A 16,119-nucleotide genomic window follows, 5' to 3' on the forward strand; every position below is an offset into this window, starting at 1 on the left:
GCTGCGGAGGGGCGGCTGCGGGCCCCGGGGGAGTGGGGCCGGGGCAGGGCCGGGGGCGTCCCCCGCGAGTGGGGCCGTGGGCCCGAGGGCTTTCTGAGGGCACAGAGCCCCCTGCGCGCCGGTGCTCTGCATCCCAGGCAGGGTACTGCTCGTCTGTAAAGAAACCGCCCCGAAATACGGCCCGCTTAGTGACATCGGTGCGGGGAAGAGAGGAGAATGAAAGTGGGATTGTGGAAAAGCAGAGAAAGTCTTCAAAGTTTCGCTTTTGGTGTTGACGCTGGTTAGCAGTGTTTTGGGAAAAGGCTCCCGTACAGGTGTTGGCATGCCAGAGTTTTCAGCGAAGGGTGCCAGATCTTGTGATGCCAGCATTTATCCATCTTCATGGTAGACTTTAAACGGTCACACTCAAAAAATAAGTTCTAGGTTCGTGTCATGATCTGTTTACAGGACTATAAAAGAAGGGGAAAAAATGCCAAACAAGTGACCTTTATTCAGATAAGGATATTGCATTCAAGTAATTCTCGCAATACCAAAGGGATCTGATTGCCAAACACTGAAATGAGGAAAAGCCAACATTTTTGCGTGTTTATGTTAAGTACAGCAAATGCATATGTTTCACTCTCATGTGTTACTTGCGTTGGCTTTTCTTTGTTTGTTGGTTTGGGATTTGTTATTTGTTTTTCCTTCCTTACAATAATTTATTTCTTGCATCTCAGTTCTTGAAGTGTTTGGGTTTTTTTGTCTGATCATAAGAGTTGGGCAGAATATGGATGACTTCTGCCTTCTCTTTCCTTTTTTATTTTTCAGTGTATTTTTTTTCCTATTTTCCAAAGAAATGTAACTTGGGATTTCAAAGTACTCATGGAATACTTGTTCTTTTAAGTTGCTATTTTATTATGAGTCCAGGACTGATTTTTTACATAGAATCATAGAATGGTTTAGGTTAGAAGGGACCTTGAAGATCATCGAGTTCCCCCCCCCTGCCCTGGGCAGGGCCACCTTCCCCCAGCCCAGGTGGCTCCAAGCCCCGTCCAACCTGGCCTTGAACACCTCCAGGGATGGGGCATCAACAACCTCTCTGGGCAACCTGTGCCAGTGCCTCACCACCCTCACATTGAAAAACTTCTTCCTAATGTTTAATCTAAACCTGCCCTTTTCCAGTTTAAAGCCATTCCCCCTCGTCCTGTCACTCCATGCCCCAGTAAAAGTCCCTCCCCAGCGCTCCTGTAGGCCCCCCTTAGGCACTGGAAGGCCGCAATAAGATCTCCCCGGAGCCTTCTCTTCTTCAGGCTGAACAGCCCCATAACATTTCTTGTTATGTCTCAATGTGTTTGATGGGCACACGCTGACTTGTAGACCTGCCAGCCTTCGCTTCTAGGTTGTGGTCGTTGATCCCTGTGAGAAGTTTACTTCCGTCTCCTGCTTTTCATTTGTGTTAAAACTTGTTAGTGCTGATATGGTATTTATAGGTGTATAGTTGTTGAGCTATTTTGATTGGTTTTCCTGGTAATTACTTATATTGCTTTTAGGGCTCGATCTTATCATTTTAGCTTGCATAAAATTGTCTGCCCTGGTCATGTGAGTAGTACTAGAACCCTGGAAATACTAAGTTACATTATTATTGCTTTAAACTTCCGTTCTGTTCCTGTGCAGACAGGTCTGGGATAGTTTGACATAGAGAAACATTAACTTTTTTGGGTTTGTATGTTGATGAAGAGGAGAGAGTATCCTCATTCTGCTTATATGTAACTGTTGTGGCAGAGCCAGAAGTCTGAGGCAAGACAATGCAAACCATTCAAAAACATTGGGGTTTTTTTTTGTTCATTACTAGATGTACTGCTTCCTGTTCAAGTCCGAGTTAATTGTGCAGCGTGGCTTGCAAGTTTAATTAGTTTTCTAGTGCTGATTTAGGTTAGTATTTCTAAGGCTATATTATGAAGCCAGGTACTCTTTGCATTGGAAAAGTGATGGATGTTCAGGACAAGATTCCCTTCAAGATACAGTCGAACCATCGCAGCAGGTGGTGGCTAGAGTAGAAAGAGAAGCAATTCACACCTTGCCATGAAAAGCAACACTCCTTTGGAGAGAAAAATCCTTGCTAGTGGTCTGTCACTGTATGCCCTCCAAATACTAAATGAACAGTCTAGGAGCCTCCTCCTAGTTAAGCCAGGGCTGTTAATTTCAGATAGTTAAGATGGGCTGGTTTTGAAACATTAGTAATTTGGTGTTTGGAAAAAATGATAGAAGGTGGAAATAAGTTACAGTAGTTGCAGTGAACTGTACAGGAGCTACAAGGTCCTGATTTCAGTCCTGGCTTTAAAACTGACTTGTGATTCTGATCTTGAGTGAGTCACTTGACTGCTGTATGAGTTTCTTATTTGTAAAGGAGGCGGGTGTCTGTGAGAAAATAGCAAAACAGCTTTTGCAAAGCTTCAGAATAGTGGAGAAAGAGCTAGAATATGAAAATACGAGTTTTCTCCCTTAACTGGCTTTTAAAAATTATCAAAGGATTTTACCACAGTGTGAAAACTGAAATGTGGATGTAAAACGCTTGCTAAATACTTCAGGTATTTGGATGGTACATTGTACAAAGTGAGCAAGAATCTGATTGGTCTTATGATAAACCTGCCAGGCTGTAATGAATCTTATGAAAATGTGAATAAGCTACAGCTAGGAGCATCTCTGTTTTAGTTCCTCAGTCCTAGGCTCTTTGTGAGAATTTCTTAGTGTGGTACTTGAGTGTTAAATTCTAGCATTTGGAAATGAAGCTGCCCGCTTTTTGCTAACAGTGTTCTAGAACATAATTTCAGTTATTATCTGAAGCAAGCTAGAACCATGTGCAATTATTGGATAGTTACAAATTGTATGCAGTGTCATCATTCCCAATAATTGTTGCACAATTGTATCCTATAATGCTAAAAGCTGTGCCAATTAGGTTGATCAAAATGTGATTTTAGCAATAGAATTAACCTGTATTCACTGACAGAGAATGGTCCCAGTAGCACTTTTCAAAATGTTTAAGCTGTTTACAGTATCTAAAGGGGGTGGGAAATTATGGAATCTCAAGAGTGGGGGAAGACTGCAGGGTAGGCTAACCAGTAGCTAGTATAAAATTAATAGTGAAATTCAGGTGCAGCTGATGAATGTGGTGACAGTTGATGTCAATCATCCAGCATTTGCTACTTTAGCAGAAGACAACTTAAGCTGAAGCTCTGGAATAGAGAGGAAAAGTGTGTCTTTGTTCTCTTTCATAAATAGTTGATATGAGAATGTTTTAGTAAATGAAAATGTGTTTGTGTAAATTCTGTATGTATCTAAGTTACTGTTCTTGTCCTGATTTCAGATGTATAATGGCTAAAGCACCCATGAATGTCTGGTGTAATCAAAACTACATACACTCTGAAGAATCTGTATGATTAAAAAAAAAAATGTTTTTCAATAGGTAGAACAGACTTGGAATCAGTCACTTAAGCAATTCTGCATTTTTCTAGGGAGGCAAACAAACAGCATGTAAGATGTCAAAAATGTTTAGAGTTTGGACATTGGACGTATGAATGTACAGGGAAGAGAAAATATCTGCATAGACCTTCGAGGACAGCTCAATTAGCGAAAATTCTTAAAGAAAAAGAAAAGCGACTATTACTGCAACAAAGGTAAGATTGGCAGAATGAAAATGGCTCGTTTATTAATTAAAAGATAATTTTGTATGTGGGTGGGAAAGATGGTGTCCTAGACCGTTTTCTGTCATCGTTTCTTCCAGACTGTGTGATGCTTGCTTAATATTAGAGCCATTTTATATGTTAGTGGAATATATACACTTGGGTCCCACAAAATTAAAATGTTGTTCATTAACACTTGCTCATCTGAAATATACAATTAAAACTTTTTTGGCCTGTCTGAAACAAAAAAGGGCACTAAGCTAAAGTTAAAATAATCGGAGCCTTTTTTTGTAGTGGAATGCTGCCTCCCAAATTCCTTGGTTACTTGCTTTCCTATGTTTGTGTGCTAGTACAAGCAGGTTGGTGTGAAAGCTGTAAATGTATTTATAAAAAAAGAAGCAATTCTTTCATTTCTGTTCAGGTTTGCTGTTAGACTGTGCAGTTAAAACCTGGGTTTCTGGGTATGACCTGACGGTGGATCTGTGCCTGCACAGCTCCTGTATATTGCTCACTATGAGCTGTAACAGTCAAACAGGTGAATGAGAGTTGAATTATCAGGAGTTTTTAACTCTTGAGCATAAAGTAAGAACATCTCACTGAATTGCATAATTATTTCCCTTTTTGACATTCGAGAAAGTGGAAGATACCTGCAGCTCGGAGTAAAATTCTGCATTTGTGTAATGTGACTTCCTTTCCACTTTGCTCTGAGTAGACTTTAATGCTTCCCCCAAGTTTAATAATTGTTTTAACAAGCAACTCCAGGTGAGAAAGAGAGAAATAATGTAGGACATTAGATTTCCATGAAATTCCTGTGTATGAGGGTCTCTGTTCTGCCATTGCAACTCACATTTAGTTACGTTAGCTGGAGAGTTGTTGCCTCAGCCCCACTGAGGGACAGTATCATTTACAGCCATTGCAGCTACAACTGTTGGATTTGGAAAAATATCCTGTGTCACTGCCACTTGCAGCTCAGTGTGTTGGCTGTAGGTCATTAGTGCTGCCCGGATGTGAGTTATGAAGAGTGTCCACACCTTTTGCTCTGCTGTCTTAATAGGGAAGGAAAATGGGTGGTAACCCGTGGCAGAGGTCTGATTTGACTTCGTCAGCTCTTTCAGCTGAGGCTGTGCTATGAATCAGTGCTGAAATACTGACTTACGTGGAAGCCCATTAGCTTGTGTTGAGTGACATAAAATGTTTGATTTTGAAATTAATTTAGATCCAATGAGTAATTCTGAAGAAATTGTAATCCCCTAGTATTGTAGATAAGAAATTGGGAGGGCTTAGGCTCTAAAACTTGCTCCCTTTGGAGACAGAGTTTGGAAGAGTTCTTCAAAGACTCAAGACCTCTAAGACAAAGACTGACTTTAAGACTCGGATTACTTCCTTGTTCCTTTCCTGCCCTATCGCTGCTGAATTCTGCAGGTTAACATTGGAGGATAGTGAATTGACGGTGGAATAGGTTGTTGCCTAGCCATTGTGCTGGAGTCTGTGTATGGGATAATTTTATATAGGAGTTACAGACCTGTCCCGTGTCTGTCATGAATGGAGTTTTTTGAGCTGTAAGTCAACAGCCCACAGTGTGAGGGGTATGCAGTATGAAAAGTCATCTCATAAAAGAAAGACGAAGTAATCGTTAGATGGGAATGGTTTTTAATCCTCATTAAATTGGGCTGGGTTCATACTGTTTATATGATCATAAGCTCTCTGAAGCTCCGTAACCGTGCCATGAGGCACCCGGTTCCTTAGATGCTGATGTTACACTTTCAAGGATGAAGCTTATTCTTCATGGAAAGAACAACTTCTGAGGACATGCTTTTAGTTTTTGCATAGCTTGCTTTGGAAGGTTATTTCTTGTCTGCAGAGAAGTTGGGTCTCCTACAGGTCTGCTTCAGAGTACTTGTATCATAATCTTTAAAAATGTAATAATGAATCATTAACCAGAAGGCAAACATAGTCTAATAAGATTAATATTTACTTTTTGACAACCACATTCAAGATTTTTCAGCATTAACTCATTTCAGCAGTTGTTCCAGGATCCTTCTATTTGCCCCGTGTTGACTCTAGGAATCTGATGGATGTTATGGAGGTTTTGCTTACTGGTGCCAGTAAAGCCAGCTGCTTGCCCATCCTGGAGTAGGAGTTGGGAGGGGAGGAAAGGGGAGAAAATGCTTATTCAATAACTTAGTGATGTTACTGTGAACCAAAACCAGGATGCCCGAGTCTTATTTATGGTTCTGAAGACAGTGTGGTGCCACAGGGAAGATGTCCGAGTGCCACGAATGAGATCTGTTTGATGTGCGGGGGGTCTCTCGGTTGTGGGGTTCCCTCGAGTAGCGAACTCCTATACTCACCCATGCGTTAAACGCTAGAGGGAGGCATAGACCCGTGTGTGCCACGGCAGCCCGGGTTACTCACTTGCTGAATTGGGTCCCTTCTTCTGAGAGGTACTTTGGGATCTAATTCTGTTTACTCGCAGTGGCTTCTCTTACCTGTGAAACACCTGCTTACCTATGGTAAGGGTATAAGGCCTTAATAATATAGATATTAACAGCATTCAGCAATACAGGAGGGTTCATAATTTGGTTCAATATTTGAAGATGAGTGAATCTTCCTCTTACCCACAGGAGATCGTGGGGAGTGTGGAAAACTTCTCTGTGTAAATCAAATATTTTCATACCACATATGTGAAAATACAAAAATTGAAAAATCACTTCTTTTTTTTTTCTGGCACACAAATGGCATTGAGTTCTTTTATTGAAAAACAGTATAGTTTACACTTAACACTTTTTGCTACTTTTTTCTGGAGTCTTTATCAGCACATATTGCTGTCTAATTTCTAAATTAAATATATTTGCAGTTTTTACTTTCATTTCTATGTATTTAAGATGACTTCCAGTAATAGGTTTCAGTTGAGGAGAAAGCATCCTGGTTCATGAAAGAATGTACAACTTCCTCATCTATCAGTGGCACATTAAGCATGCTGTAGGTATATGATGAGGGACTGCTTTAATCACACACATACATTCCAGGTTGAATTATGTTCTATATATCTGCAATACATTGAGAAGAGTATGTGACTGGTACATTTGACTGAAAGAATTTTATTTTCTTTCAAAAATAAAAATCCAGAAGTGAAGACTGTTGTTTAAAAAAAAAAAATCCCTTAGTGTTTTGTTAAAAGAAACTTTCTTCTGTCTCATTTACCACTAAAACCTTCTCTGAGTGTATGAATACATGGCAGTCTGAAAGACAAAGAGCTGGAAAGCATCAATATAAACAGATTGTTCTGTGTCTTTTTGTACTTGAAAGAAATGCATGGTGAAAGCTACAGATTAATGCAGTATTTTAACCATTGTTTCACTCAGTTCAATTATTGCTAGCTATGGTTGTACATGACTTTTGTATCCTTTTCTCCCATGACTTTCCCATCCCAAAATGTTGTTGTCCGTATACTATGAAGAAAAGAGTAAAGAAGAGTAAAGCATACTTAACACAGAAAATTAGAGGTGAATTGCTGGTTTCTTTTTCTTTCCTGATTTGTAGGTATTGTTGTTTTTCTGATTTGAATAGTAACTGAAAATATATGCCAAATGAACTTTGGGTGGTGCGGCGCTCTGCTGGTGGGAAGCCAGTTTTCTAATCTTAAACTCGGCTCCACTGTGCTGCTGTTTGATTAATGCCATAAGAAAATTAAATAAAGCCATTGTTTTTCCCCCCCTTTAATTAGCGCTGGAGAAAGTACTGCAGAAAGGAAGACCAAGAAAAAAAGGTATGTGGGGAATGATGACAAATCGTGGAGCTGTTTCAATGTGTGACCTTGCACTGGGTACGGCGGCAGGCAGTTTGGAAGGGGGATGTGGGTAATGTCAACATTGCAAATACAGTTTTGATTTTACTGCTTTTAGCCTGTTACAGGGAGTTCTATGACAGCCATTTTCAGAATTTTACTGCTCCCTGTCCAAAAACTCTTAAATTCTTTGTCCTTTGCTTTTCTCCCTACTGATTGTCCTATTTCTAGGTGATCTTGCTTTAATAATAAAAATCTTCCTATTTCTGCCTGAAAGTTCATCAAGTGTATTTTGAGAAATTGTGCAAGAATGGCATACTGTTTTCTAGCCTGTAATCACTCCACCTACCTGTCTTGTTCTTCCTTTTGTTGTTTTCATTTGCTTCTGATAGAAGCTTTCTCTGAAGCTTTGTCTAGAGAATTAAATAAAGCATCTAAAAAAAAAAAAAAAAACCCAACCCCAAAACCAAACAAAAACCCCATGATCCCAGACCAAAACAAAATTCAGGAAATAAACCTTCACACACAAACACCCCCCTTACTAATTTTAGCCAAGAGCCCTTTCTCTTTTGACATTATTTCTACTTCACTTTGCAGTAACGCGTGCTTGGGAATTCACTTCTGTCTTTATTAGCAAAACCCTGTCAGGAACAGCGAGAACCCTGCCTAGAATACTCCTGCTAATCATGTTATGAGCTTTACGTATGGGGGATGCCTGTACTGTAGTAGCCTCATTATCTCTTCACATTTAGTTGATTGTTCTCTGTCTCTGATCTTCTAAAAACAGTTTTTGGAAGATTTTTTTTTTTAAAGACTAGGCCTTGTTCTTTGTGTGGCACTCATTAAATAAGCCACAGCAGTTTTTTAAAACATGCCTTTATTTTAGGCTATCGTGTGGAATGTGGCTTTATTGGAATGCTTCTTGGTGAGTGTCTTCGTTCTATTACCAGAATATGTTTTATCAAAGTCTCTTTTCTCAGTAGTCTCCATTTATTGTTGGAGTTATTTGGGACTAATGAGTTCATAAATTAACTGATTTCTAAACAATGTAGCTCTTCCTGCCCCAGCTTTCTCGTATGCTGCAGTCTTCTACTTGGCATAATGTTTTTCAGAGTATTTGAGCTCTAAACCAATGCAAAAATGAAAAGAGCAAAAGGATTTATAGGGGAGGGGTGATTTGGTTACTTTTTCCTTAAAACTTTAAAACTCTTCTAGGTTTGAATTTTTATCCCGTTTTTATGTAAGCACTGAATCCATCAATATAAAATCCTTTCCAGATAGTTTTCTATTTATATTTCTATTATGATACAGGACGAATTAAATGCGAAAAATTCAGCAAAGGGTTACCATTGAATATACAAGTTCCAAGGCTGTTTTTCTTTTTTAAAAAAGGTGAAAGTTGGGGTTCTGGCAGTAGCGAGCACTAACCTTTTACATAGTGTATGTTTGTTTTGATATAAACAGTAATAAGTAAGCTACAGGCTTAACCAGAAAAACAGGAACAGGCAAAACAGCTGTTGTACAATATTGTGACCTCAGGTGACACCGAGCTGTCTTCTCAGTGCATGTTGGCTTCAGCGTTCCCATACAGCATACTTTGGTTATTAACTGAGAGCCCGTTTTATGCTTGGATCACATATAAATTTACCTGTCTGAAGGGTAGAATCGTGTCTTAATTACCTTGTCTCTTCAGGCATCCAGCTGTGATTGTGCCCAAAATCGTAGATTTTTATTTAAGTAGCATGTTTAAAATTACCTGGGGTTGTTAGATGATTGCAATAGAACTAGAAAAGACAAACAGTCTCAGAGAAGGGTGATAGCACGTGTTACAAAACGCAGCCGTCATTCCACAGTTGGTACATAGAGATCACATGAGATATTAACGCTTAAACTTGTTTTGAGGAGAATGAATGCTTGTCTGCTGGAGAAATTTTGTATTTTACAGTAGTGTAGTAGACCCCAAAATCTTAAGATCTACCAATCTATAGCATCAGGATTGTCGCATTACCTAATTAGGACAAGGTGAAGTAGGTGAATTTTACTTGCTCCCATCTCCATCCTCCCTCTGTGACTACCAACAGGCCACATCTTGCATCACCTGAAAACAAGTGCCTGCTTGTTTCTTCTCTCGTAGCCCGAGATACTGCTTTCCTCTGCGAGCAGCAGTATTAAGTGTTACATTCTGATGTTTCTGTGAGTGGATTTCAGATCATAACCTAAACATTGGAGGTCTGTGGACTGCTTCTATAGGTTCTATAAAAGGTGATTAGGAAAAGGAAGTTCGAAGTTACCATTCTGGCGATCCTCTGACTGATTCTTGCCCATATGAATGGGTCTGCACATCTAATGAAACTGTTGAGATCGAAACTACTGGTCCCATTTTTATTTTTTTTTTTTTTGCTTTCCTCATCTTCAAACTAGTTTTTCACAAACATGAAGTCTGTATTTAATCAGCCCTTATAGATTTATCTTTAATAAATGGCCATTGTATCTGTATGCGCAGAGATAACAGATTACAGAGACGTTATAAAAACTTTAGTGGTTTGTAGCTTAACGCACGCATCCAGATTTGTCAGCTGACATGACCATGGCTGATACGATAAAAAAACATTACTCTCTCTCTAATAGCCTTAACATAAGCATTTCCTGAGTTGTTATATTTAACCAAACCCTCTGATAAAAGCTACTACGTTAATTTTCTAATGGAAAGAAGATTCTGCATTATTATATCTAGCATTTTTGCATGCTGTTTGGTTGACTTGGTGGGAAGGGGGGTGAATTAGTAGCTCTACACTTTGTTTGGAGAAAGATCTATGGGAGAATTTAATTGTACTTTCTTGGAATTCATATTGCCTTACTTAATCAGAGACCTTGATCTTGAGAACAACAGCCTCAGTAAGGGCTAAATATGGAAAAAATTGTGGAGGATACAGAAATCCACTTTATGTTTGTAATTTTGTCTTTATCTTGGACTGTTTCCACCTCTTCTCCACCCCGAAAACATAAGCATCCTGTAGCGGCAGGTAGTTTGGATTCTTTTGCCAGGAGTAATCTAAGAACAATTTCCGTTGAGTACAATTCTGACATTTGTGAAATCACTGATGAAATTTCCACTGACTCTTACATTGCCAAAATTTCACTCCTTATTGCAGTGGTGTGCTAGGGAACTGATCTTTGTTAATTTTGCCCCAAGGCTTTAGTAGTGCAGGATATCCATACCTCTCCTGCAGCCTTGTTCTTTTATTGAGCCAAGTCAGTGAAGACACTCATCATTACTATGAGCAAGATCCTTGCCAGCTTTCAAAATTAACCTTTTTCTGTGGTCCTCTTTTGGCTTACTTCACATGCATGGTGTCGCTCTGCCGTTGCTCAAATGGCCAAAAGGCATTTGCTCAGAATTGGAGGTGGGGGGGTTCTCTTAGACTGTCAGGCCTGGAAATTTTCAGACCAAATAACTGATCTTTGGATTACAACACAGTATAAAGAACGGTGTGTAATGCATGCTGTCTCTAGCAGTCCTGCTCTCATCCATCTATGTGTTTTCTTTCAGATCTAAAAGCGTGACCAGTTCCAGCAGCAGTAGCAGTGCCAGCTCGGCTAGCGATTCCTCATCTGACAGTGAAGATTCTTCTACCTCTTCTTCTTCTGATGATAGTGACAGTGATGAGAGCTCCTCTACTTCCTCATCTTCTCCATCCTCGAGTAGCACTTCCTCTTCGTCAGAGTTCGAATCGGATTCTAGTTCCTCCAGCAGTAGCAGCAGCAGCAGCACAGACAGTAGTTCTGATGATGAGCCACCAAAGAAAAAGAAGAAGAAATAGCTTGGTGCAGTGTAGAACTGTTGTTTAGTGAATGATAACACTCTTCAAAGATGTTTTGAGCACGTGGTTGCCAAACAGTTTACCTGGTCAACATTTCTACTGCTAAAACTTTCTAAATGTTTTGCATAGTTGTTCATAGGACATGAAAGGTATTAAATGGCACGTGAGACTTACTGAAAGAGTATTTTTGTGGTTTATCCTTTTATGGAAAATTTTACTTTTTTAGTTCAAAAATCTATCATCAGATTTGTTTATATGAGCTAAGGTCCAGTAACCTGGATGTTTACATGCTGGAAAGCAAAAGCTTTTTGTTGCGGATCATGCTGTGCATCATATCCTACTACTCTGTTTATGACAGCTTCATTATATTGAGAAAATCCTCTAAAGTATTAGAAGCAAAAGTAAAAGTTTTACCCTGCTGGCTGTAGAGCACTGTCATTGTTGAAATCGAATGCACAATGTTGCACACAGAGGGCCTTCCATCTCACCGTTAACAAATGTATTATATGCTGCTGAGCTTTTTTTTTCTCATGGCTTTTCCTGATGCTTCCAGGTCGAGTCTTAACTGCAACATAAAATTTTAAATAGTGTTCATTTGTTAATGATCAATATACTACGTGTACTGTACAGAGGCTTTAGTCTTTTCAACTCGCCTGTTTCCTTAGCTCATGTATTTGTCGTATTTTCTGAGACACGGAGTGTCTCTTGCAGCAGTGTCTGTGTAAGAAAGAGGAGCAGTGCACGGTGGAAGAACAATGACTGATGCTGCTTAGGAGTTTCATCTTTGTGCCTTTTTTTGTAAATTAAATGTATCCTAGTGAGAGAAGGGCTTGAGTGGGTGTTTTTCAGAACTCCATTAGCTTTCCATGCAGAATATGGTCAGTAAAACCAGAGAACTAGTAGTAACAAACAAAAATGGGCGCTATGTCCGAGGAGAGAGGAAAAAGGCTATTTTCACTGGTTGCTCAGTAAGAAAAGGAGTCGCCTTTAAATAGAGGTCCCAAAGGAAAGTGTTTCCCTTTTGATATTTTTGCAAAAAAGTGTTGTGTAATGCAAGATTACCGATCTGTTTTGTTGGGCATATGGTGACTGGCATTATAGTCTGCCGTATAATCAGTCCATTATTTTACGTAACACTGTGTACGTGTCTGTGAAAATCTGGCATGGGAGAAGCAAGCTAGTGCAAAACAAAAAAACCTAACAAAAGCAAAATCCAAACACTGCAGAACAAGTATTGCTGGTTGCAAATTGAAAGTTATTTGTTCTTTTGGTGGACTGAAGCAGGTGGCATTAGTATTTTGATTTGTGATGCAGTCTCATAAATTTCTTATTGATGGAGTGCCCTTTTTTTGGGGAGGAGGCATCATCACATGTGGAAGAATTCTTAAATATCTTGGTTTAGGTAAAATATAGTAACTAAACTATTTTTTATATTTTTATGGAAAAAGTAGTGTGTAGAATTACTTTTGAATAAACTGTGCTTATTTAAATGTTTGAAAATCTGTATGTTGTGTGTTTTAGTCTGTAATCATTCCTGTGTTTTACAGAACACTCTGCAGACTGTAAATAAAATTACCAGAAAATTGTTGAAGTTGTCTTGAGTGAATGTACCATTTAATGGGAAAAGTTAATAAATTATTAAACAGTAGTTGCTAAGTTCTTGCTTACTGCAAATCCAAATGTGAGTGATACTGTAGTAGCAAAGCATGTGTGTGGAAGCCCTTTGGAATATCGAGGTTCGGCTGCCTCTGCCGCCCTGTTCTGACCAACTTGTATATTCGTTTCTTTAATGCTGCTGGCGTTTGTGCGTAAATGGTTTTGTCACTTCACACAAATATATTACTTCTCCCCATTAAGTTGTCTCTGACAAGAAAAGCGAAGTTTAAGGCTGTTAGACAACTACTTAAGTACTAAAGCTGGTCACCTTCAGGGGTTGCTCTCTTCCTACCTCTGTTCCTGTTTGGTGTCTACAGTCAGACAAATCAAAGACAGAAGGAGTTGCTTGTGTGTGGTGGGTTTGGTCAGCAGGAGCTCGGGTAAGGCGACATAATCACAGGTGACACTAAGGAGACCTTAATCTAACTTTTGGTCCACTGTTGGCTCATGAATGGAGATTCAGAGATGGCTTACTGCTTTCACTGGGTGTTTGCCCCTGCCCGCTGCTGATTAAGCCCCAGACCAACCATAAGTCCCCCTCTACTCGGATTTTTTTAAAGAATGTTTGATTTTGGAGGCAATATATTTCTTTGGGGGTTTTTATTTGCCCTTTCTGTTTGGTTTGTCACTATATATTCTTGTTTTACAGAGTGAAACCCACCAGCCTGTCAGGAGCCTTGTCTGTTCATCTTTCACTAGATCACATCCTGATTTCTTACTGGATGCTTTGATTCAAACTTTTCAACAGGGAAGGTATTTCTTTAATTACTGTCTTCCAAAGCTCTAGGTTAGGTACAAATGATCATTAATTATTTTATTTTTTTTTAAAAAAAGCACAAACTAGAAATTACTGTCTTTATTAAGCAGTGACATGAGACTGCTGTATCTCTGAACAGCCTCAATTTTAATCCTTTCAATTACAAGTAAAGCTGCCATCGCTAATTGAAGGGAAGCAATTGATGCATTCTAGTAGAAAAACAGCCTCGGGAAAAGGCATCGCCTTGCAAGGAGAAACACTGCGAACCGGTGGGAGAGCAGAAGGGAGAGACAACCTGATCTTCTAGTCCAGGCCTTTATTAAATCAAACATCTGTCAGGCAGGAACAGGTTTTTGGGTGCCCTCAGTGAGATTGCATTATACAGTCTCTTGTGGATTGATGGATGTATTTATTTTTTAGGGAGGGGTCCTTAATAAATAGGACTTGCTATCAAATGGATTTGATTTATAAAGAAATGATTCAACATACTTTAACCCCGTGGGTTTAATTTGCTTTATGAAATTATATTTATCTGAGCTCTGCCTTTAACCAGACATCGAAACACCAGTGGTGTCAGGGCAGATCTTCACAGCCTGATTTTGTTAATTAAGATATGTAAAGGGGGGTGTGTGTGTCGGGGGGGGGTAATACAAAATGTAATACCAGAATACGTTTGACTTCTGAGACTGGGTATGTCAAAAATGTCACTGGCAGAACATAATTTTAGAAGCATCATTGAAACCCCATAAGAACTGCGTATTTTTATTATTTCCTGGTCCTTTCTGTTATTTACAGCACAGCGTCGCTTTCTCAGAGAAGCCGCCGGTGCCTTCCCTGCCCGCAGGCAGGAGGGAAGCTGCAGCTGCGTTTGGGTCCCAGCTGGGTCAGGGTTCCAGCCCCGTTTGATTGTGGTTTGGTCATATTTTGGTGTCTCAACAAACTTCAGCTTTAACTGCCAGTTTAAATAGTTCAGAACTGTTTGAGATTGGCTATCAACTTAACACTGTTATCCTGTCTTTCTACAGCATTTTTGTATGAAGGGGCTCTGCAATCATAGTATCAGAGACTATGCTTTAAAAGAAAATTTAGATTCTGGTGTTTGTTACACTTACGCAAAAAGAAAAAAAGGAAAGGGTGGTTTTTTGCACTATTTTGCTGCACTTTAGTCGTGTATTTCAAACAAATAATAAAAGTATTACTTTTTAAAATGTGAATCCAAAGCAGAACTATGTTCTAGTACATTTTGAAATCGGTTTATGTGAAGAAGTAGTTTTTGTTTAAATTCAAAACATTTATCTATAATATCGTTGTAGGTTTTGCAGAAATAGCCTCTCGTGGAGATTATTGTTGGAAGTTTTGGTAATGTTGCCAGTGTAAGGGGGCGGTTGGTGTGGGATCTCTGAGCTGGGCTGCTCGGAGCTGCTGGGTTCCCTCCAAACCGGGGACCGCGGTGCGTGGCTGGGGTGAAAAACTGCATTAGCAGCCACAGCGGTTAAGTCGCAGAAAAAAGCGGGAGTGGTTGAGGAGCAGCTCTGCCGGTGCCGGGGGCTGTCCTGGGGGCGTTGCAGTTGTTCTTTAGAAAATTTGGAAATAATTATTTAGAAAAATTAAATTCTGCTTCTGCGTGGCCCAGCGTTGTCCCAAATCTGGGTTCTCTACCCGGTGTGCGAGCCAGTGACACCCAGAGCAGAGGTATTTCCAAGTTTATTCCATTAATGTGCAGAAATGGGGTGCTCATCCCAAAACGGGAGCACGCCTTAGTTCTAAAAATGTCCACTTTTATACATTGATTAGTACATATTAAAAAATTGATACATATTCATTGTTATTCTAATGACTGGTCAAGATGTCTTCGCTTCCCATGTAAATTAGCGCGCAGACTCTGTCTTCTTCCATTGCTCTCTTTGGAGTCGGTGGCATCGTTGGGGCAGGTGGTCAACGAGTCGGTGGTCGCGATCTCCCCCCAATGGAATTACCTTTCACCCACTTCTCCTCCGATCTTGGCAGTTGCAGGGGGTTTTCTGGGTTTGCTGACCAGGCCCACGCTTCATCGCTCTCTTGACAGGAACCGCCACTTGTCAACAGCCCTGCGTTGTCTGGAGGTTAGCTCCTAAACTGAGTCACAGATAAATCATGTCCACTTGCTATTTCTCTATTTTCATATTAGGTAAATAATTAAATAGGGTTGGGGCAGTACAGAGGACTTGAGCAGCAGCAGGTTCCCTCGGTTGCTTCAGTTACATTTTACATTTCATTTTCCTGGTTTACGTCAATTTAACTACAACAGGGGGTGTGCAGAAGGCGCGAGGGGCAGCGTTCCTGCTGGGGGTGCCACCGCCCATGCAGGAGGGATGCTCTGCGCTCCCTCGGTGGGACGCGCGTTGGCTTCGGGCCCCGCGAGCCACCCGGCGCACCCGCTGCGAGCGTCAACGTGGCTGC

At 40.2% G+C, this 16,119-nt stretch overlaps 1 protein-coding gene across 1 annotated transcript in view; it reads left to right on the forward strand.

Annotated features, from left to right (window-relative positions):
• ZCCHC10 (zinc finger, CCHC domain containing 10) overlaps window positions 1-11,812 on the forward strand; it is a 13,010-nt gene extending 1,198 nt beyond the window's left edge. Inside the window, exons 3-5 of the mRNA XM_009891250.1 lie at window positions 3,492-3,653; window positions 7,387-7,428; window positions 10,997-11,812. Coding sequence (XP_009889552.1) covers window positions 3,492-3,653; window positions 7,387-7,428; window positions 10,997-11,267 — 475 coding nt within the window. The 3' untranslated portion in view covers window positions 11,268-11,812. The remainder of the gene's footprint in view (window positions 1-3,491; window positions 3,654-7,386; window positions 7,429-10,996) is intronic.
• The last annotated feature ends 4,307 nt before the right edge of the window (window positions 11,813-16,119 follow it).

This window comes from Charadrius vociferus, unplaced genomic scaffold, assembly GCF_000708025.1.
Source record: "Charadrius vociferus isolate BGI_N301 unplaced genomic scaffold, ASM70802v2 scaffold370, whole genome shotgun sequence".
Taxonomy (NCBI): domain Eukaryota; kingdom Metazoa; phylum Chordata; class Aves; order Charadriiformes; family Charadriidae; genus Charadrius; species Charadrius vociferus.